This window comes from Hyperolius riggenbachi, chromosome 5, assembly GCF_040937935.1.
Source record: "Hyperolius riggenbachi isolate aHypRig1 chromosome 5, aHypRig1.pri, whole genome shotgun sequence".
NCBI lineage: Eukaryota > Metazoa > Chordata > Amphibia > Anura > Hyperoliidae > Hyperolius > Hyperolius riggenbachi.
The window spans coordinates 6,078,345-6,102,221 of record NC_090650.1 but is presented as its reverse complement, the minus strand read 5'-3'; the positions used below and the strand labels follow the sequence as shown (position 1 = coordinate 6,102,221).

At 48.4% G+C, this 23,877-nt stretch overlaps 2 protein-coding genes across 11 annotated transcripts in view; one reads left to right on the top strand and one right to left on the bottom strand.

Annotated features, from left to right (window-relative positions):
- Positions 1–8,269, top strand: part of SLC25A13 (solute carrier family 25 member 13) — a 184,125-nt gene extending 175,856 nt beyond the window's left edge. For both annotated transcript variants that reach the window (XM_068235062.1, XM_068235061.1), the window contains 3 exons: positions 4,563–4,721; positions 4,808–4,898; positions 4,988–8,269. In XM_068235062.1, coding sequence (XP_068091163.1) covers positions 4,563–4,721; positions 4,808–4,898; positions 4,988–5,171 — 434 coding nt within the window. In that variant the 3' untranslated portion in view covers positions 5,172–8,269. The remainder of the gene's footprint in view (positions 1–4,562; positions 4,722–4,807; positions 4,899–4,987) is intronic.
- A 14,273-nt stretch (positions 8,270–22,542) lies between these two features.
- Positions 22,543–23,877, bottom strand: part of DYNC1I1 (dynein cytoplasmic 1 intermediate chain 1) — a 540,798-nt gene continuing 539,463 nt past the window's right edge. For all 9 annotated transcript variants that reach the window (XM_068235055.1, XM_068235054.1, XM_068235053.1 and 6 more), the window contains one exon: positions 22,543–22,887. In XM_068235055.1, coding sequence (XP_068091156.1) covers positions 22,780–22,887 — 108 coding nt within the window. In that variant the 3' untranslated portion in view covers positions 22,543–22,779. The remainder of the gene's footprint in view (positions 22,888–23,877) is intronic.

Genomic DNA, 23,877 nt, shown 5'->3' with positions numbered 1-23,877 from the left:
AGTAATGACCCTGTTTTGAGTAACCAGCTTGCTGTGACGGCTTCTGCGAGAGCCTCATCGTTGGGTTGTGTAGCTTGGTCCCGGATTCCCTGTCATATGGTCTCCTCTGCCTCACTCCCCGGACTGGCCGCCCTCCAGCAGCTCATATCAGGTTCTGGGCTTCTGTTTTTACAATGGGGCGGATGTGGAGGCCATGTTCCTCCTAGTCTCTAATTTGGGGGTTTTACAGAAAGCCTCAGAGGATGATGAGATCATTTCCTGCCTGTGAAGCGCGAGCTCTGGCTGCTGCTGCTGGTGGAGACCTCTGACGCCTCCCAACAACTCCACTAAGTGTTGGTTGCTTCTCAACTGACTGAGGTAAACCTGTGATTACTACAAGCGAGTGAGCCAATTCCTCAAGGTGGCCGCACTCGGGTCAACTGCAGCACGATCGCTTCTCATCTATCATCTGTACAGACGCTCTGATCTCTTCTACACAGAGCACAGCGGCTCCAGTCACATCACTCTGCCTAGCCAATCAAAATCTGTTAAAGTGATAGGGATATGGAAGTGGCCATATTTATTTCCTTTTAAACAATGCACATTGCCTGGCTGTCCTGCTGATCTCTCTGGTTGCAGTAGAGTCTGAATCAAACACATGAAACAAACATGCAGACCAGGTGTTTCTGACTGAAGTCCAACTAGATTAACCACATCCTACTGCAGCCAAAGAGATCAGCAGGGCTGCCAGGCAACTGGTATTGTTTAAAAGGAAATACATATAGCCACCAATATCTTTTTTAGTTCAGGTGTCCAAATATGGCCGCCACCAGAGGGATATGGTCATATTTATTTCCTGTTAAGCAATACCAGATGCCTGACTGCCCTGCTGATCCTCTGCCTGTAATACTTTTAGACATAGCCCATGAACAAGCATGCAGCAGATCTGGTGCTCTGACAGAAGTGAGACTGGATTAGGTGCATGCTTGTTTCAGGGCTGTTATTCAGACACTACTGCAACCTAAGGGATCAACAGGGCAGCCAGTCAACTGGTATTGTTTAACAGGAAATAAATATGGCAGTCAACATATCGCTTTCAGTTCAGTTGTCCATTAAATGGACCCGAGGTGAGAGGTATACAGAGGCTGCCATATTTATTTCCTGTTAAACAATGCCAGTTGCCTGGCTTCCCTGCTGATCTCCTTGGCTGTAGTAGTGTCTAAATCACACACCAGAAACAAGCATGCAGCTAATCCAGTCTGACTTCAGTCAGAGCACCTGATCTGCTGCATGCTTGTTCAGGGGCCCTGAAGTAAACAAGCATGCAGCGAATCTTATCACACTTCAATCAGAGCACCTAATCTGCTGCATGCTTGTTCAGGGGCTCAGTCTAGAGGAGGCAGAGGATCAGCAGGACTGTGCTTTGCATAGTGAAATAAAGGGGACAACGCAGGGGAAATGGGAGCCCAATCTTGTGTAGAATTGTACATAGATAATGTATGTGTCAGTATGTATGTGTCAGTAAATCACAGAAATGGCTTCTCACACTTCCTGGTTGCCCAACGTACAGCCGGTATAATGGCCTGTGGGGGGCGCTCTGCCTTTGAGATGGTAGTGTGATCGCTTCTCTAAAATAAATACATTCCCCCAATTTTAAAATGATTACAGTAGAATCCCTTTATACGGTAGTAAACTCTAAGGGACCAGGACAGCTAGTTTACTATATCAGAAATTGACATAAGGGTATACTCTGGTACTGTATCCTAATTCAGTCAATAATTGGGAGTCATTTTATCTTTTCAATGCTTCAGCAAGCGAGCTCAGACAGCATCTAAGCTAGATCACATTGCACAGTGCTCAATATGCAGGGATTTGCATGCAATAGTCATGCAACAGCTTGCACAGGAAGCATAGGTCTCACCAGTTAGTACAGATATACAGTACTGATAGTGTGCTCCTCTGACCACATGTCTGTGCAGCCTGGATGATGCTGTAGCATTGCAGCCATGCACAAGCAAGTCACAGATGACAGGCAATTCCCTCAGTAATCACACAACAGCTTGCACAGGAGCATAGGTCTCACCAGGTAATGCAGGTGCAGTACTGATAGTGTGCTCCTCTGTCCTTATTTCTGTGCAGCCTGGATGATGCAGTAGCATTGCAGCCATGCACAAGCAAATCACAGATGGCAGGCAGTTACCTCAGTAATCAGGTAGTAGCTTACACAGGAATCATAGGTCTCACCAGTAGATGCAGGTACAGTACTGATAGTGTGCTCCTCTGTCCACATTTCTGTGCAGCCTGGATGATGCTGTAGTATTGCAGCCATGCACAAGCAAGTCACAGATGACCGGCAATTCCCTCAGTAATCAGGTAGCAGCTTATAGGAAGCATAGGTCTCAGCAGTAGATGCAGGTACAGTACTGATAGTGTGCTCCTCTGTCCACATGTCTACGCAGCCTGGATTATGCTGTTGCACTGCAGCCATGCACAAGCAAGTCACAGATGACAGGCAATTCCCTCAGTAATCAGGAAGTAGCTTGCATAGGAAGCATAGGTCTCATCTGTAGATGCAGGTACAGTACTGATAGTGTGCTGCTCTGTCCACATGTCTGTGCAGCTTGGATGGTACTGTAGCATTGCAGCCATGCACAAGCAGGTCACAGATGACAGGCAATTCCCTCAGTAATCAGGTAGCAGCTTATAGGAAGCATAGGTCTCAGCAGTAGATGCAGGTACAGTACTGATAGTGTGCTCCTCTGTCCACATGTCTACGCAGCCTGGATTATGCTGTAGCACTGCAGCCATGCACAAGCAAGTCACAGATGACAGGCAATTCCCTCAGTAATCAGGAAGTAGCTTGCATAGGAAGCATAGGTCTCATCTGTAGATGCAGGTACAGTACTGATAGTGTGCTGCTCTGTCCACATGTCTGTGCAGCTTGGATGGTACTGTAGCATTGCAGCCATGCACAAGCAGGTCACAGATGACAGGCAATTCCCTCAGTAATCAGGCAGCAGCTTACACAGGAAGCATAGGTCTCACCAGGTAATGCAGGTACAGTACTGATAGTGTGCTCCTCTGTCACATGTATGTGCAGCCTGGATGATACTGTAGCATTGCAGCCAGTCACAAGCAAGTCACAGATGACAAGCAATTTCCTCAGTAACCCCACAACAGCTTGCACAGGAAGCATAGGTCTCACCAGGTAATGCAGGTACAGTACTGATAGTGTGCTCGTCTGACCACATTTCTGTGCAGCCTGGATGATACTGTAGTATTGCAGACATGCACAAGCAAGTCACAGATGACAGGCAGTTCCCTCAGTAATCACACAACAGCTTGCCCAGGAAGCATAGGTCTCACCAGGTAATGCAGGTACAGTACTGATAGTGTGCTCCTCTGTCCTTATTTCTGTGCAGCCTGGATGATGCAGTAGCATTGCAGCCATGCACAAGCAATTCCCTCAGCAATCAGGCAGCAGCTTACACAGGCAGCATAGGCCTCACCAGGTAATGCAGGTACAGTACTGATAGTGTGCTTCTCTGCCCACATGTCTGTGTAGCCTGGATGGTATTGTAGCGTTGCAGCCATGCACAAGCAGGTCACAGATGGCAGGCAATTCCCCCAGTAATCTATCTGGCTTATGACATATGTGCCTGCCCACTTTCCACTATAGCCAGATACAGATTACAGCATGGGCCAAAAAAGGTTTACTATAACCAAAGTTCTCTTCAATCTGGGATTATTATACCCATATAATGGCAGTTGGCCGGGACCTGGTCTTATCTAACTATTCCTAAATGTTTACAATGAGATTATACTGTAGAAACCATTCAAATTCCTGACAACTGGGTTGAAAATGCAAGTGACTAGTAACAGGAGGCACTCAAAAATTGCAAAATATGCTTAAAAGGCAGGTAGGTGTTCTCTAACCTTCAATGGTGACAAGTGATAGATTTAACCATTTAAGAATAAAGCTATATGAAATCTCCGCCCTGTCTTGATACTGATTTGGCTGGCAGGGCGTAGAGTTCATCTCACCGCCGCCGCACGTTCTCACCGCTCTCGTTGCTCCCGCCGATCACGTCGCTACCTCCCCGTCGCAGCTCATGTGTCCTGCCACCTCTATAACGGCAGAGTCATGTGATCCGGTCAGGAGCTGCTTTCATTGGTTCCTGGCCCTGTCTATCCATGCAAGCAACTCTCATTGGCTCACACTGATCACACGGTCAGGAACCAATGAAAGCGGCTCCTGACCAGCTCACATGACTCTGCCGTCCTAGAGACAGCAGAGTGGGTGGCCTGAGGTTCCCAGCGTGGATGGCTGTATGTGCGGCGATTCGTCATCTGGCGGTTTCTTGTACCAGCAGTCTCTGGTCCTTAAGGGGGCAGAGACTGCTGGTATTTAAGTGGTTAAACAGTTTATTGTAAAAATAAAAAAAACAATAATACAGTTGGTGAATAGAGATGTGTAGAAATGTTGTGTATTCTTTTGATGTGTGTGCGTAACCGTTACCAGGTGTTTTGGTTTTGTATGAGTGGATTGTGCTCTCTGTTTCATTCCGTGCCTTTGTGTTTAGGTATGCCGGCCGCCTCCCTGGTGACCCCTGCTGATGTCATCAAAACTCGACTGCAAGTGGCCGCTCGGGCTGGACAGACCACCTACTCCGGGGTCATCGACTGTTTCCGCAAGATCCTGCGGGAGGAGGGGCACCGTGCGCTGTGGAAAGGGGCAGCAGGTGAGGCAGCTGTGTGATCGGATTGTGTGTGTGTGTGTGTGTGGCAAGTGTCGCAAGGCGTAACTGACCCCTTGTCCCCTCTGCAGCCCGTGTCTTCAGGTCCTCTCCGCAGTTTGGCGTGACGCTGGTGACATACGAGTTACTCCAGCGATGGTTCTACGTGGACTTCGGTGGAACGTAAGTCTCACGCTTTCTGTCGTTGGTCACGTATTGTGGCTGCAGGTAAACCGCCACCACTAACCACTATGTTTGCATTTGCTTTGCAGGAAGCCGGCCGGATCAGATCCAGTCCCCAAATCGCGGATCACGCTGCCCGCCCCTAATCCCGACCACGTGGGAGGCTACAAACTGGCAGTGGCCACCTTTGCCGGAATCGAGAGCAAATTCGGACTGTACCTTCCCCGATTCCTGGCGCCGGCGCCTTCCCTGGCCACCATGGCGAAACCCTGAGACCGCCCACTGGGCTCTGCCACTTGTTACATCTGTTATCCTTCCTTACAAGGAGTAATTTCCACTCTCACCTTTTATTTCACAATCTGGGGAGTTTTTAGAGCCATAGAGTTTATTTTACGTGCAATTCCCCCCCCCCCCCCCCCCCCTTTCTTTCTTTCTTAGTTTTCTGTAACCTTGACCAGAAGTATTTGGCCCGTGCTGCTGATCCCGCTGGCACTACAAGTCTCAGCATGCCCTGGCCATACTGGCAGGGGTTCCTGTCTCTACAAGGGGCACACGCAGGCTGTTTATATCCATATTGTTTTTTTCGTTACTACGAATCTGTTACTGATCTCTCAGCTGCTGGCCCTTGTGCGGACGCAGCTCCTGGTGCACTGTGAATCGTACGGCCGCTGTTTCCTGTATGTGAGATAATCACAGCCTGAGAACTAATATATACAGCTTGTGAAAGTAATGCCAACTTAAAGGGGGGCTCTACCGAATGGACCAGGAATTAAGTATGAATAACATTCTGAATGTATACCTATTTTTCCTTATTTCTCCTCCAAAAAGTTTTCAGCAGCAAAACTTCTGAATAATGCTGTGACTCTGTCTTCATTCCAGACTAATGCCAGAAAATGAGTCATTTAGAGACAGATCTCTTGACTGACAGATCCAAAGATAAGTCACCTTGAGAAGCAATAGACTCTGCCTGAAAGAACATTCTTAGCTGCCTAAGCTCTGCAGGGGGTGCAGAAACACTTTCTGGCAGGCCATTTAAACTGAAGACAAGCGTAGGAACGTGTAGGGGCAGGAATAGCAGATTTAAGTGATCTGGCCTCTTTTCAAGAGAAAATTATTGGCAAGCGGTGATTTAACTTGGAGTAAACTTTTAATGTTACGCTTTATGGGGTTTTTCAGAGGCTGTTTCATAAAGAAGGATGCTAAATGGGGTGTCATATCAGCGCAGCCAATCAGATCTCATCTGCTGAATGAAACGAGCTCTGATTGGTTGTTCTGGCTTTCACCATCGCTCCTCTTGATAAATCCTCCTGATTGGTTGGTTCTGTTTATCGGGCCAGCCTATCGGGAGTGTTGGCAGCCAATATGGCGGCAGCTTGCAGCATATCGGTCACATGTCATGGTGGGTGGAGCCATTGTCACTGCGCCAGTCTCTTCTCTGACTCTTGTAGGGAAGCCGCACACAGAACAGTCATTCTAATAGAAAACTAATTGTATTCTCGTTGGTAATTGTTACATGTAGATTAACAGGAGAAAAGGCCAAGACATTTTTTTTTTTCAAGAACGCACAAAATGCTGCTTTATGATCGGGATTATATTGTTTAGATGTCCTTAACATTTTAATAATTCAGAATGAATTGTTGTTGCACAAATTGTTATGGTGAACCTGCATGCGCTGCTGGGGAGATTCTGTGCAGGCTACACGTGGCAGGCGGGACCTGAGCTAGCCAACCAGCGGCATAGGGCGGGACTTTGTTAGGCGGAGTTCATGAATTTCATAATTAATAATGATTTCATACACCAGGATCTCAATTTAATTATGCAAGAAAAAGTTTCCAATTCCTTCTTCAAACTGAGAAAGATGTTGAACAAATGGATCGGTCCGTGGGGGGGGATGCTGGTTGCTAATTTTATTTAAACTTATGCAATTTGGAAGTGGACCAATCAATGATGCAGCAGCCAAATAATTAGCATGCCATTCCCTGATCACTGGCTACCTCCAGCATATCGCAATGCCTTAGGCCTTAGTATTACTTAGTCGTTTGCAGCCAGCCTGGGGATCTGCTTTACATGTCCTACCCGGAGTCTTGCTGCTCAGTACCGTACAGATAGGGATTCCCGCTGCTTCCAGCCTTCTGTACTGCGGCCCTGAACCCAGCAGAACTGATTTAGGGCTGCTGCACACCAAGAGCTCTTCTGAGCGCTTTTAAAAACGCTAGCGCCTCGAAAAGCGCTTGGCTAGTGTTTGAATGGAATGGATCACACCAAATCGATGTGATTTTCACGCAAACGCGGGTCCTGCAGCATTTCTGCTGATTTCTGAGGGTATTTAGTCTCAATGTTAAGTAAAGGAAAGTGCTCTGAAAAGCGCTAGATCAGTGCGATTTTCCAAGCATTTTTGTTAGTTCCAGTTCTACTGTAACAAAAAATAAAAAAAGGCTACACCAAAAATGCTCCAAAATCTCTAGGCATGATTAGAAAATTGCTAGGCGCATTCCTAGAATCGCTCTGAAAAATAATTTCAAAAAGTGCTGAGCGTTTACCTTGACAAGCTTTTGGGCACAATAAATCATCACAATTTAATCCTTGTGACCACTCTGTGTAATAAAGTCCTGATAAGCTGCCAATCCCCTTCCTGCTCTATAGTCCCTCCCCAGAGGAGCAGCAAGTGGGTGGAGCTTAGAGCTGACCAATCAGAATCCCCAGGTACGAAGCCAGTCTGTAACTCAGCCCACTTGTAATTATAACCCTTACCGATGTGTGAGAAAAATGGTGCAATAAGTTTATTAGTATTAAAAATAATGTAAAAAAAATTGTTACAAAATTTCTGTAAAAAAAAGAAAAAGCTTTAAAACGATTTCTCCTATGACAATTCTGACCAAATGATACTTTACAAAATGTATCCAAATTAATTGTTACAAAGTAAGGCTTTCGTATTAAGGTGTTTTGTTTTTCCTTCTGATTTGTCTAGAAGGATTCAGTAATGTCCAAACTCTGATGGTAGAATGTTTTATATAATGATCTGGTGGAGGGATGGGTGATTTGCTATCAAGTTGTGCAGTAAAGGGTAGCCATGTTACCGTCTTCACTACAATCCTCCAATCCACGGGATCAAACTAATAACACGTCTTCTCACGATTGGATGTGTGTGGTGAACCCGGCCTGACGTCACTTATGTCCATTCCTGTAGGGAATCGCTGAGCTGTCACTTGTAAGAATGGTGGTTGGACAGATAATCGAGTATAACCGTGGACACGTGAATTAGGTGTAGGGGGCTTTTAGAGTTTAAACTATTTCTTAAAATAACCTTGCCAAGAACAGTACAAAATATTGAGGATACTTGAATTGTATGAATAAAAATTACTTTCAACCAATGCAGTGAGATTGTGTGAGTACATTTACTATGAATGAGACTGCCACGCCCCCTGGACAGGATGGACTCATCAGGGGGTGGAGCTGTGACTGCCGGGACTCAACAGAGGGTGGAGCTGTGACTGCCGGGACTCATCAGGGGGTGGAGCTGTGACTCCCCTGTCTGCCAGTGGTTAGAGCACAGACAGGCTGGAGGCCGGGGGATTGTGTGACATCACCACACAGAGGGGGATGGACTTCAGGTATAACATGGATAAAAATATCCACAGGTCTTTTTGAGCAATTATGTCAGCATTTGTGAAATACAAAAGGCCCAATTTTCCTAAAGTACTACAAAACAAGGCACCACTGGAGGCCACAAGTGATCTTTTAAACTTTTCCTGGATTGCTTAAAGTGGTATAAAACTCAGAATTTCCTCTTTACTGTAAAAGATTTACAACATAACATCTACTACCACAAAAACAAAAAAATGTTTATAGCAGAACAGCATTCAAACAGTTAAACACAGCACTTTGTTCTTCAGTGGAAAGTTCCTTGCTTCAGTGGAAAGCTTCTGGCCACATTCAAAGAGGTGATAACATTATCTTTTATTTACATTCCTTTGTCAGATACATTTAGTAAACATTAGCAAAGTGCAGAAACTGAGCTGTACTGAGCTGAGAAGTAATCACTAGATAGATTTTAATATATAAATACAGCAGCTATGCAAGAAAATGCAATGGCAGCTTTCAAAGCAGATACAGTGTACTTTGGGAACTTGTAATTTGTAGACAGACAAAATGACTTTTGCACAAAAAGAAAATATAACTGTATGGGTAATAAAAAGTAGGAAAACACATTTTTTTTTATTGAACGTTATGGTCACCGGATGTGGTGCCGTGCAGGGATGGTCACCGGATGTGGCGCCGTGCAGGGATGGTCACCGGATGTGGCGCCGTGCGGGCATGGTCACCGGATGTGGCGCCGTGCGGGCATGGTCACCGGATGTGGCGCCGTGCGGGCATGGTCACCGGATGTGGCGCCGTGCGGGCATGGTCACCGGATGTGGCGCCGTGCGGGCATGGTCACCGGATGTGGCGCCGTGCGGGCATGGTCACCGGATGTGGCGCCGTGCGGGCATGGTCACCGGATGTGGCGCCGTGCGGGGATGCTCACCGGATGTGGCGCCGTGCGGGGATGCTCACCGGATGTGATGCCGTGCGGGGATGCTCACCGGATGTGATGCCGTGCGGGGATGGTCACCGGGTGTGGTGCCGTGCGGGGATGCTCACCGGATGTGGTGCCGTATAGGGATGCTCACCGGATGTGGCGCCGTGCGGGGATGCTCACCGGATGTGGCGCCGTGCGGGGATGCTCACCGGATGTGGCGCCGTGCGGGGATGCTCACCGGATGTGGTGCGGTGCCGTGCCGTGCGGGGGTGCTCACCGGATGTGGTGCCGTGCGGGGGTGCTCACCGGATGTGGTGCCGTGCGGGGATGCTCACCGGATGTGGTGCCGTGCGGGGGATGCTCACCGGATGTGATGCCGTGCGGGGGATGGTCACCGGATGTGATGCCGTGCGGGGATGGTCACCGGATGTGATGCCGTGCGGGGATGGTCACCGGGTGTGGTGCCGTGCGGGGATGCTTACCGGATGTGGTGCCGTATAGGGATGCTCACCGGATGTGGCGCCGTGCGGGGATGCTCACCGGATGTGGCGCCGTGCGGGGATGCTCACCGGATGTGGCGCCGTGCGGGGATGCTCACCGGATGTGGTGCCGTGCCGTGCGTGCTCACCGGATGTGGTGCCGTGCGGGGGTGCTCACCGGATGTGGTGCCGTGCGGGGGATGCTCACCGGATGTGGTGCCGTGCGGGGGTGCTCACCGGATGTGGTGCCGTGCGGGGGATGCTCACCGGATGTGGTGCCGTGCGGGGGTGCTCACCGGATGTGGTGCCGTGCGGGGGTGCTCACCGGATGTGGCGCCGTGCGGGGGTGCTCACCGGATGTGGTGCTGTGCAGGGGGGGCTCACCGGATGTGGCGCCGTGCCGTGCAGGGATGGTCACCGGATGTGGTGCCGTGCGGGCATGGTCACCGGATGTGGCGCCGTGCGGGGATGCTCACCGGATGTGGCGCCGTGCGGGGATGCTCACCGGATGTGGTGCCGTGCGGGGATGCTCACCGGATGTGGCGCCGTGCGGGGGTGCTCACGGGATGTGGCGCCGTGCGGGGGTGCTCACGGGATGTGGCGCCGTGCGGGGGTGCTCACCGGATGTGGCGCCGTGCGGGGGTGCTCACCGGATGTGGCGCCGTGCGGGGATGGTCACCGGATGTGGCGCCGTGCGGGGATGCTCACCGGATGTGGCGCCGTGCGGGCATGGTCACCGGATGTGGCGCCGTGCGGGGATGCTCACCGGATGTGGCGCCGTGCGGTGGTGCTCACCGGATGTGGCGCCGTGCGGGGATGCTCACCGGATGTGGCGCCGTGCGGGGGTGCTCACCGGATGTGGCGCCGTGCGGGGGTGCTCACCGGATGTGGCGCCGTGCGGGGGTGCTCACCGGATGTGGCGCCGTGCGGGGATGCTCACCGGATGTGGCGCCGTGCGGGGATGCTCACCGGATGTGGCGCCGTGCGGGGGTGCTCACCGGATGTGGCGCCGTGCGGGCATGGTCACCGGATGTGGCGCCGTGCGGGGGTGCTCACCGGATGTGGCGCCGTGCGGGGATGCTCACCGGATGTGGCGCCGTGCGGGGATGCTCACCGGATGTGGCGCCGTGCGGGGATGCTCACCGGATGTGGTGCCGTGCCGTGCGGGGGTGCTCACCGGATGTTGTGCCGTGCGGGGGTGCTCACCGGATGTGGTGCCGTGCGGGGGTGGTCACCGGATGTGGTGCCGTGCGGGGATGCTCACCGGATGTGGTGCCGTGCGGGGGTGCTCACCGGATGTGGTGCCGTGCGGGGGTGCTCACCGGATGTGGCGCCGTGCGGGGGTGCTCACCGGATGTGGTGCTGTGCAGGGGGGGCTCACCGGATGTGATGCCGTGCCGTGCAGGGATGGTCACCGGATGTGGTGCCGTGCGGGCATGGTCACCGGATGTGGCGCCGTGCGGGGATGCTCACCGGATGTGGCGCCGTGCGGGGGTGCTCACCGGATGTGATGCCGTGCCGTGCGGGGATGGTCACCGGATGTGGTGCCGTGCGGGGATGCTCACCGGATGTGGCGCCGTGCGGGGATGCTCACCGGATGTGGCGCTGTGCGGGCATGGTCACCGGATGTGGCGCCGTGCGGGGGTGCTCACCGGATGTGGCGCCGTGCGGGGGTGCTCACCGGATGTGGCGCCGTGCGGGGATGGTCACCGGATGTGGTGCCGTGCGGGGATGCTCACCGGATGTGGCGCCGTGCGGGCATGGTCACCGGATGTGGCGCCGTGCAGGGATGCTCACCGGATGTGGTGCCGTGCAGGGATGGTCACCGGATGTGGTGCTGTGCAGGGATGCTCACTGTGCAGGGATGCTCACCGGACGCTCTCACTAGTGATTACTCGTGATTCAAGTGAGGTTTAATTGGCGCAGGTGTGCGGTGGGGATACAAGGGGTTATTTACCCATAATTCTGCCGCCCGCCCTGTGTTCCAAAGAGCTTGCACGCGTCCTATTGGTCACGTTGCAATCCTTACACTGGCGCACCTCCTCCTTCCGGCTTGAAGGAGGAAGTGCGCCGGTGTGACGCTTGCAACGCGTCCAATAGGACGTGTGCAAGACGTTTGTAACGCATAGAGGACCGTGGAGTTATGGGTAAGTAACCCCCTCTCTCCCAGCCGCACACCTGAGGCAATTAAGCCTTATTTTAATCACTGATTCGATTAGCTCACTACTCGTGAGCTCATCACTATTAACCCTCCTGGCGGTTAATTTTTTTTGCCAATTAGGCAGAAATCCATTTTTTTTTTAAATTTTTTTTTTCAGCTCGGGCTTACCGCCAGGAAGGTTAAGAAGTCGCTCTCCGTAGATGTGAAAAAAGGGGGTAACACCCCCCTCCACCAGGGGTGGACATAATATAGTGTAGTATGGATACAGAGGCGCCAAAAGGATAGCAGAATCTAAAAAGTTTAAAACAGCAGGCAGTGGCGGACTTACCTCTTTCAAGCAGACACAAAAATTGCCAATGTGTTGGCCTGGCTCTTCTACTGACCACATATGCTATTGCTGTGTTGTTATTGGGAACACAGAGGTGTCTGGCTCTTCTACTGACCACATATGCTATTGCTGTGTTGTTATTGGGAACACAGAGGTGTCTGGCTCTTCTACTGACCACATATGCTATTGCTGTGTTGTTATTGGGAACACAGAGGTGTCTGGCTCTTCTACTGACCACATATGCTATTGCTCCGTTGTTATTGCCTGATGAAGCGGGATCGAACCTGCAAAACGTGTTGCATTGGCCCCCAGAATATGTAAATAAACTTGTTGTATTTGACAAACACATTGGCAATTTTTGTGTCTGCTTGGAGGAGGCAAGTCCACCACTGCCTCCTCATGTTTTTAACTTTTTAGATTCTTTTATCCTTTTGGCGGCTCCGTATCCATAATACACCTATGCAACGTGGTCAGTGAGGCAGGTGCATTGTGGTATAACGAGTTACGGTATAGTTATGCACTGCATGCCGCCAAATGTGCACATTAAAGGGGTAGAACAGCGAATTTTGGCTACTGGGACAACCCTAGTAGCATGTTTGTAATAGTAAGAGAAACACATATTAGGTAGAGTGTCTGGTTACAAATGCCAGCTGGATAGGATCATTTATAGCAAATCCTGGCGTCACTAGAAAGCGACCTCCTCCTCTGCTCAGCTGTAATCTATTTATTTCCGTGTGTGTGCTGCTTGTTTATTTACCTAAGTTAACCGTACTTGCCGCTGACAAACCAGCCTTAAAGGTACGTACACGTGTCTGATTTTTCTTAACAACTTGTCATTCAAACAGGTCATTTAAACGATGGTTGGACGTGCGTATGTTCGATCGTTAGACTGAAAGCATCAGTTTTGACTGATCCGCTCGATGGAATTACTGTTGTTCAAATGACAGTTAGGTCTGTACATGTGTACAAATTACTTGTTGTTTGAAAGTCTATTACTTTGACACTAATAGACATTCAAACAACAAGTTGTTTTATCTGGTCCATTGTACTGTCCAGTCCATTGACCAGTAAAACAGCATTTAAATTGGCTGTAATTAGCATTTTTAAGCGTTTTGTACTCTTTGTGTACAGGAAGTCTGAACGACTTGTCATTCAAACAAAAATTTGTTAAACACCCAGTTTGAACGACAATCGGGCATAAAATCTGAAGTGTGTACGTACCTTAAGGCTCATACACACCTGCCTACACTCTATCTAACTATCTTTCAAACTTGTCTGTTGGAAGATAAGTTGGATGTGTGTACGGCTGTCAAGTAACCAGATGACCAACTGATAACCGGTTGTTTGCCATATCCAAACGATGGAATAATCTGACCAACTATCAGACAGGTTGGATTGTGTGCACAAGTCTTTTGAACAACTTTATTTTGTTTTTGAATGCAGACGTGAAGTTTGTCGTTTAGCTTGCACGCATAGTATTTAATTGAGTTGGTTAGTTGGTGTGTGTGTGTGTGTGTGTGTGTGTGTGTGTACGTATTTGACAGGTAAATAACATGTGCGGTTAGTTGTGCATTACGTTGAACGTGTGTATGAGCCGTTACAGAACGGGCTTTTATCTCACACACGGATAGTATAGGAATACTGTTACTGCTGAACAAAGAAGGACGTCGCTTCTCTCTAAATGACGCCAGGATCTGTAAGAGGTGCTATAAATGATCCTATCCAGCTGGCGTTTGTAACCAGACACGCTACCTAATATGTGTTTCTCTTACTATTACAAACATTCTGCTAGGGTTATAGCATTATCCCAGTAGCGAAGTTTTTGCTGTAGTGCCCCTTTAACAGTAGAAGTGAAGAATGCTTTTAATTGGCTGTATGTTTCGATGTACCGATAAAGCGCGGGTATAATGTGCAGCACTGCTGTCCCGATCCGTTGTGTTAATGCAGGAAATGTTCATGAAATAAAGAAAACTGATCATTTCACATCTTTATTTTAATTGCAGCTTACAGAACATAAAAATGGGAATCGGAAATTCAAAAGGCAACAGAGAAACAGAAAATGCAGCCTTTCCTAGATAGCAAAAGCCCCGGAGGGAGGCGCCCCTCCTATAAGTGCTCATGTACTATAGTGCGTCAGGAGGCTTCGTGTATGACAGTGACTTGGAGGTGTGCTTGTTGCCTATGGCAACCAGCCTCCCCATTACATTGTGTCTAGTGCAGTATGAGGGGAAGTGGCTGCCACACCCACCAGAGGCAACATGAGCGGAAGTGGCTGCCACACCCACCAGAGGCAACATGAGGGGAAGTGGCTGCCACACCCACCAGAGGCAACATGAGGGGAAATGGCTGCCACACCCACCAGAGGCAACATGAGGGGAAGTGGCTGCCACACCCACCAGAGGCAACATGAGGGGAAGTGGCTGCCACACCCACCAGAGGCAACGTGACCACTCCCCAAGATAAAGCCTTGTCTTCCCACGTCGGCCATGGGAATGTATAAAAGTCCTGGGGTAGCATCACCTATTTTCATGTCAGCAGCAAACTGTTACAGCCCATCGGTGACAGCAGCAAAATATCAGCCAATCACTTTCACCGGATCAGCGTTCCAGAGGAAGCCATTGAAAAATGTAAATATAAGTGTGCAGAGTGCATTTCCCATATACTGTATATCCTTGACCCATCTCACCAGCGTCACTGCAAAGGTTACAAAACATAAAGTGCTACAGAATAGTTTTTGAATATCCTGATGACATCATCCTCATTCCCTCCCCCTCTTTGCATTATATTAGCAGCACAGCCAATGGGAGAGTCTCCCAGAGATAAAGGCTGAAGAACACAAGACTACACTTCCCATGATTCCTAGCAGAGACCGTTTGGTGGCAGTACCTCCCTGACTATTCTGATTGCAGATGGCTGCTGTCAGTTTGTAGTTCTGTTGCCTGTAATCAGGGGACAAATGATGGAGTCCAATCCTTGTTTTTATACATCAATAACTTTTGGGAAAACGGACGAGATTAGAGGGAAATTTCAAGGGCTTCATATACACTCACCTAAAGGATTATTAGGAACACCTGTTCAATTTCTCATTAATGCAATTATCTGATCAACCAATCACATGGCAGTTGCTTCAATGCATTTAGGGGTGTGGTCCTGGTCAAGACAATCTCCTGAACTCCAAACTGAATATTAGAATAGGAAAGAAATGTGATGTAAGCAATTTTGAGCGTGCCATGGTTGTTGGTGCCAGACGGGCCGGTCTGAGTATTTCACAATCTGCTCAGTTACTGGGATTTTCACGCACAACCATTTCTAGGGTTTACAAAGAATGGTGTGAAAAGGCAAAAACATCCAGTATGCGGCAGTGCGGTGGGAGACAATGCCTTGGTGATTCTAGAGGTCAGAGGAGAATGGGCCGACTGATTCAAGCTGATAGAAGAGCAACATTGACTGAAATAACCACTCGTTACAACCGAGGTATGCAGCAAAGCATTTGTGAAGCCACAACACGCACAACCTTGAGGCGGATGGGCTACAACAGCAGAAGAGCCCACCGAGTACCACTCATCTCCACTACAAATAGGAAAAAGAGGCTACAATTTGCACAAGCTCACCAAAACTGGACAGTTGAAGAGTGGAAAAGTGTTGCCTGGTCTGATGAGTCTCGATAGTCAGAATTTGGCGTAAACAGAATGAAAACATGGACCCATCATGCCTTGTTACCACTGTGCAGGCTGCTGGTGGTGGTGTAATGGTGTGGGGGATGTTTTCTTGGCACACTTTAGGCCCCTTAGTGCCAATTGGGCATCATTTAAATGCCACGGGCTACCTGAGCGTTGTTTCTGACCATGTCCGTCCCTTCATGACCACCATGTACCCATCCTCTGATGGCTGCTTCCAGCCGGATAATGCACCATGTCACAAAGCTCCAATCATTTCAAATTGCTTTCTTGAACATGACAATGAGGTCACTATACTAAAATGGCCCCCACAGTCACCAGATCTCAACCCAATAGAGCATCTTTGGGATGTGATGGAACGGGAGCTTCGTGCCCTGGATGTGCATCCCACAAATCTCCATCACCTGCAAGATGCTATCCTATCAATATGGGCCAACATTTCTAAAGAGTGCTTTCAGCACCTTGTTGTATCAATGCCACGTAGAATGAAGGCAGTTCTGAAGGCGAAAGGGAGTCAAACACCGTATTAGTATGGTGGTCCTAATAATCCTTTTAATATCCTAAAGGACACCCGAGGTGAAAATAAACTGATGAGATATACTATTGCATCCATCCTCCTTCTCCTAGAAATGACTTTTTGTTTTTACAATATCTTACAGTCTTATTTTATATTTAAATTTACTTTTTAAGTTTTTACAGTTTCATTGTTTCTGCTCAAAGAAACATTCTTTTAAGTATGCCAGAGCTAAAAATCTATGAACTATTGACCCTTGTTATCTCTTTCCTGCTCACAGAAGTAATTTTCTGCAAGAAAAATGGTTTATGGAATACAAAAAGAAACGTACTGTGCACTGGATGGCTAACTTCTTCTGGGAGAGCAATTGGCCTATGTCAGTTATAGTAGGTCAAAAATTGGAGGCAAAGTGGCCATGCACATCCCATTAAAACATTGCTTTTATTGAAAAAAGTTTAAAAGGCATACATTACATTCTCAGCAGACAATGGAGAGAAGTACAGGCAGATAAGGGAGGTCTACAGCCGTTTCGCGCCGTTAAGCATTGTGGCGCCTCATCAGGAGTCAGAGCACCTGATCTGCTGCATGCTTGTTCAGGGGCTGTGGCTAAAAGTATAAGAGGCAGAGGATCAGCAGGACTGCCAGGCAACTGGTATTGCTTAAAAGGAAATAAATATGGCAGCCTCCATATCTTTCAGAGTCTTGTAATTGGCCTAAAAATTTTGAGTCTCGGTAATGCGGTATCTTGCGAAATTACAATTTTTGCACTCTGATTTTCGAATAATTCAGCCACGGAAATCCTACTAGAGGCCAGTGGCGTCACTGAGGATGCAGCCTATCCATTTACTAGAGACCAGTGGCGTCACTCAGAATGCAGCCTATCCATTCACTAGAGACCAGTGACATCACTAAGAATGCAGCCTATCCATTCACTAGAGACCAGTGACATCACTGAGAATGCAGCCTATCCCTTCACTAGAGACCAGTGACATCACTGAGAATGCAGCCTATCCGGTCACTACAGACCAGTGACATCACTGAGAATGCAGCCTATCCAGTCACTAGAGACCAGTGGCGTCACTGAGAATGCCGCCTATCCATTCACTAGAGACCAGTGACATCACTGAGAATGCAGCCTATCCATTCACTAGAGACCAGTGACATCACTGAGAATGCAGCCTATCCATTCACTAGAGACCAGTGACATCACTGAGAATGCAGCCTATCCATTCACTAGAGACCAGTGGCGTCACTCAGAATGCAGCCTATCCATTCACTAGAGACCAGTGACATCACTAAGAATGCAGCCTATCCATTCACTAGAGACCAGTGACACCACTGAGAATGCAGCCTATCCCTTCACTAGAGACCAGTGACACCACTGAGAATGCAGCCTATCCCTTCACTAGAGACCGGTGACGTCGCTGAGAATGCAGCCTATCCCTTCACTAGAGACCAGTGACGTCACTGAGAATGCAGCCTATCCTTTCACTAGAGACCAGTGACGTCACTGAGAATGCAGCCTATCCCTTCACTAGAGACCAGTGACATCACTGAGGATGCAGCCTATCCAGTCACTAGAGACCAGTGACATCACTGAGAATGCAGCCTATCCATTCACTAGAGACCAGTGACACCACTGAGAATGCAGCCTATCCCTTCACTAGAGACCAGTGACACCACTGAGAATGCAGCCTATCCCTTCACTAGAGACCGGTGACGTCGCTGAGAATGCAGCCTATCCCTTCACTAGAGACCAGTGACGTCACTGAGAATGCAGCCTATCCTTTCACTAGAGACCAGTGACGTCACTGAGAATGCAGCCTATCCCTTCACTAGAGACCAGTGACATCACTGAGAATGCAGCCTATCCAGTCACTAGAGACCAGTGACATCACTGAGGGTGCAGCCTATCCATTCACTAGAGACCAGTGACATCACTGAGGATGCAGCCTATCCATTCACTAGAGACCAGTGACATCACTGAGAATGCAGCCTATCCCTTCACTAGAGACCAGTGACATCACTGAGAATGCAGCCTATCCAGTCACTAGAGACCAGTGACATCACTGAGGGTGCAGCCTATCCATTCACTAGAGACCAGTGACGTCACTGAGAATGCAGCCTATCCATTCACTAGAGACCAGTGGCGTCACTGAGAATGCAGCCTATCCATTCACTTGAGGACAGTGACGTCACTGAGAATGCAGCCTATCCACTCACTAGAGACCAGTGACATCACTGAGAATGCAGCCTATCCATTCACTAGAGACCAGTGACCTCACTGAGAATGCAGCCTATCCATTCACTAGAGACCAGCGACCTCACTGAGAATGCAGCCTATCCATTCACTAGAGACCGGTGACATCGCTGAGAATGCAACCTATCCCTTCACTAGAGACCGGTGACGTCGCTGAGAATGCAACCTATCCCTTCACTAGAGACCAGTGGTGTCACTGAGAATGCAGCCTATCCACTCACTAGAGACCAGTGACATCACTGAGAATGCAGCCTATCCATTCACTAGAGACCAGTGACATCACTGAGAATGCAGCCTATCCATTCACTAGAGACCAGCGAAGTCGCTGACAGCCTATTCACCCACTATTGGGCCGGAAGTCTTCATATGAGAGAGCAGTAATGTAGTGAAGTATATGACATTCTGTGATATTTGAGGCTTGGAGGCCTCTGTGCAGCGAGTTCACAGAGATCCTGTCATATTTTCACACCTTGTGCTGGAGGATGTGGAGAAGGCGCGCTGGCTGCGGTGTCCGCTCTTCGCTCTGCAGAACGAGGCGTTCTGGAGCCGGCAGCCAGCGGGACATTAATCTCCCGTGATTAGTGACAGAAGATCAGTTCTGGCCGCTTGGAGTATTTCCTTTGTGCGGGACTGAAGCCTGGTGTTTCCTGTCTCTACGCGGAGTGGCGTATGAACCGCACTTTTGTGTCTCCGCGAGCGTCATATATTATCCTAAGAAAGGAAACGTCAGATCTGCGAGGCAATTTTTATGATGTTATATACGGGTCTCCCCGGTGTCATTCTTGGACCGCAATCTGTTAATATAGCCGTCCATGAAACCGAGCGCTCTGAAACCTTCTCAAGAAATACGGCTGGAATACTCGCCAGTAATGGCCGTTTAGCGGCGTTCCGGTATAAATGGCCTCCTGTAATTGCCTCTCGGGGTATTGCGCTGGTCTTTGCAGCGGCTTACCGATAAGGCTCCTCTCATTATATTCGTGGCTCAGAACCATTCATTTTAACGATTTGAAATAAGTCACTTTTCACAAGACAGACCGCAGTAAACATGATGCAATGATGGCAGCGCGTATTCCGTAGATCATCTATACAAAGTCTGTCAAACCGCGCGGAATACCACATCTGAGGCCTTCTGGCATAGTCCAATTTAGAAGAGGAAATCCACATCTGCTTACAATCATATCTGGCTCTGTATGGATTTAATAAAACGATGCCGCACTGTGCACAGTACCTGTTCATAAATTACACGTATTCCAGCCAGACATGGAGGGAAATGCAGCTTTATAACAGTTGGAGCGATGTGGAATGACTGCATACGTTGTAAAGGTAACACTAGCACTTTCTTTCCACCGTGCTCTACGTAAGTGATCCCCGACCAGCTGCGATGGCGTCATGTGACTTCGCTCTAACCGACGCCCCCCTTCCCAGCTCTTCAGGAAAGATACAGGTGACAGGGATATGGTCACAATAGTAAAAAGGACTTCAGGTAAACATGGTTAAAGTTTAGGTCCTGCCAAGTATGACCTCTTTATATACCTAGACAGGTCCTCGATCTACTGCAACTTGTTCCAGGCCTTAAAGGAAACATGAGGTGAAAATAAACTGTAAGATAAAAATCCATCATCCTCCTTTTCCTAAAAATGACTTGTTTTGATGTCCCACAGTTTTATTTTATATTTAAGTCTACTTTTTAAAGTTTTTACTGTTTCCTTGTCTCTGGCATACTTCAATGAATGTGTCATTGAGCAGAGATAAAAAAAAAAAAATAACTATTGACTCTTTGTATATTCTTCCTGCTCTCAGAAGCCATTTTCTGCCAGGAAAGTGTTTTATGGCTGTAATTTCTTATCAGTGAGGGTTACGCTATACCCAGTCCTGACCTGGGCAGAATCGGTCACTTACATACCTGATGTTTAACTCTTTCAGGCAGAGAAAGGAAAAAAGGAACACAGCCTAGTTATGTGTGTGCTAGGCACTGTACATATACATGTCTGTCTCATCATGTCACATGTCACCTCGGTTGTCCTTTAAGATGCCCCATAACGGTACAATATTTTCTAAATCACAAACACTGGTTCGCACGACAGCTGGGGGCCCCAGTCTCTCTCACTGGCTAGGGCACCCAGACCACCATGTGATACCGAGAGGGAAGTGCGGGTGGGCCCTGGATCTCTCACCCCCAGGGAATTCACCCCCACTGCCTCTAACCTGAATGCTACAAATCACACAATTTGCTCACTCCCAGCCAAAGCAATTTCCTACCTATATTTGGTCAGCAGGCGCCAGTCAGCCAATCAGGTGTACTGTCTGTCATACACCCTTTGCCTGCCATAGCAAACCTAGCAGAAATTGCATAAATTAGCATTCAGGTGGGAGGCTTCGGTTGGACATAATAATCGTAGATTACATCTTTTAAAGGGACGCCCGGTGTAGGCACATCTCCCACACGTTCCCCGGTCAAATTGTAAAGAAAACCAGGCAACATATGGAAAAAATCGACATGAAATGATTCTATAGTGGATTGGAAATCAGAACTTTGACGATTGGAATGTTGGATTTTACAATCGTAAGGTGCCCCGATTGACCTGTCTATGGGAATAATTGATAATTACCTTCCGATGACATACGATTCCGCAAATCTGATTGAATGATCGCATCTGAGGAAAATATTTTACCATTAATGGGCCTCTAAACACAGCTAAATACCGATGAGATTATTGCATGTGTTCCGGTGTCATGATTTAGTCATTCGGTACGCTGGATTGGGTGTTGACGGCAATAAATAAGGAGCAAATTAACTCACTTTGGGGCTGTCATTCCTTGACCTTATATACCCCCCCCCCCCCCCCTCCATTAAAAAAAAAAAAGGTACAGACAAACGTCACTGTGGGATGTTCAACCAGCTTTAGTGAGCAGAATCCTGCAGCCCCCGGTGCCTACAAGGTGACCATCACCAGGGGTAACAGCACTGATGCGTATGCAGGTAAGTACTCCACAAATCTTTATCGTAACAACACTATTACAAGTAGAAACGATCACTCAAATTGTGGGTCCTGCACCACAGGGATCTATTCAATCAATCATACAAATGGTAAAAACCTTGAGATGTCCACTCTCTAGTCAGTCCCGACCGGTTTCAGCTTTTGCCGTCCTTAGGGGTCACTCTGAGGACGGCAAAAGCCGAAACCGGTCGGAACTGAGAGTGGACATGTCAAGGTTTTTACCATTTGTATGATTGATTGAATAGATCCCTGTGGTGCAGGACCCACAATTTGAGTGATCGTTTCTACTTGTAATAGTGTTACAATAAAGGTTTGAGGTGTACTTACCTGCATACTCACTAGTGCTTGTATTCTTGGTGACGGTCACCTTGTCTTTGTGAGTGCTGGGGGCTGCAGGGTTCTGCTTGCTGGTTGTACACCCCACAGTGACGTTTGTCCGCTCCCCTGCTTGTGCTGAGTTTTTAGGATACAGTTATCTGATCTATAGTCTGGAATAGAGCATCTTGGCTGCAGCTCTTCTTTGGTGGCATCCGTCGGGGAAGCGCTTGTTCTTTGGAGTCCTCGACCTCAGCCTTTGTCGTGCCGCCTCCTTATAGCCACCTAGCGATAGCAGACACCATGCTGGCCATACAGGGACTCTTTAGAGCTGACGTCACCCCATCGAGCGCACAATTCCCTGCGAAGCTCATAACCATGAATTAGTGGTGTGCTGACTCAGATAGACTCGTTTAATTAAAATACTGGCACCCGGTGGCGTGTTTGCAGGCTGGGGAGCGCGGCAGCTCAGCGTCTGCACATTTCAGGAGACAGGAGGAGCTGCCAGCCAGTCCGGCGACGTTCAGACACAAAGCTGGGAATGAAAAAGGACTGTCACTTCGGAAAATAACAGACAGGAATGGAGTCACTGGTACATTCGGCTACGGATAACCACGGCTCTCGGCACATCAGGTGGACAGTTCCACAGCTTCTTCTTCTCCGTCTCCCCGATTGGCTCTGATCTCCACCAAAGTGCGAGCGAGGCGGCTCCATTCATCGCTGTGCGGAACGGCAAACTGCGGAGAGGGGGAGGAGAGGAGACATGCGTCAGCAGAGCATTCTGTTATTACTAATACAGATTACAGGCAGGAGATTATACACACACGTCAGCAGAGCTTCCTGTTATTACTAATACAGATTACAGGCAGGAGATTATACACACGCGTCAGCAGAGCTTCCTGTTATTACTAATACAGATTACAGGCAGGAGATTATAAACACGCGTCAGCAGAGCTTCCTGTTATTACCAATATAGATTACAGGCAGGAGATTATACACACGTGTCAGCAGAGCTCCCTGTTTTTACCAATACAGATTACAGTCAGATTATACACACACGTCAGCAGAGCTTCCTGTTATTACTAATACAGATTACAGGCAGGAGATTATACACACGCGTCAGCAGAGCTTCCTGTTATTACCAACACAGATTACAGGCAGGAGATTATACACACACGTCAGCAGAGCTTCCTGTTATTACTAATACAGATTACAGGCAGGAGATTATACACACGCGTCAGCAGAGCTTCCTGTTATTACCAACACAGATTACAGGCAGGAGATTATACACACATGTCAGCAGAGCTTCCTGTTATTACTAATACAGATTACAGTCAGGAGATTATACACACGCATCAGCAGAGCTTCCTGTTATTACTAATACAGATTACAGGCAGGAGATTATACACACGCGTCAGCAGAGCTTCCTGTTATTACTAATACAGATTACATGCAGGAGATTATACACACATGTCAGCAGAGCTTCCTGTTATTACTAATACAGATTACAGGCAGGAGATTTATATATGTCAGCAAACCTTCCCGTAATTACTAATACAGATTACAGCCAGGAGATTATACACATGCGTCAGAAAAACTTCCTGTTATTACTAATACAGATCACAGGCAGGAGTTCACGGGGTGAATGCTTTAAAGTACCCCTGTAGTGAGAGAGATATTAAGGCCGCCATGTTTATTTCCTGTTAAGCAATACCAGTTGCCTGGTT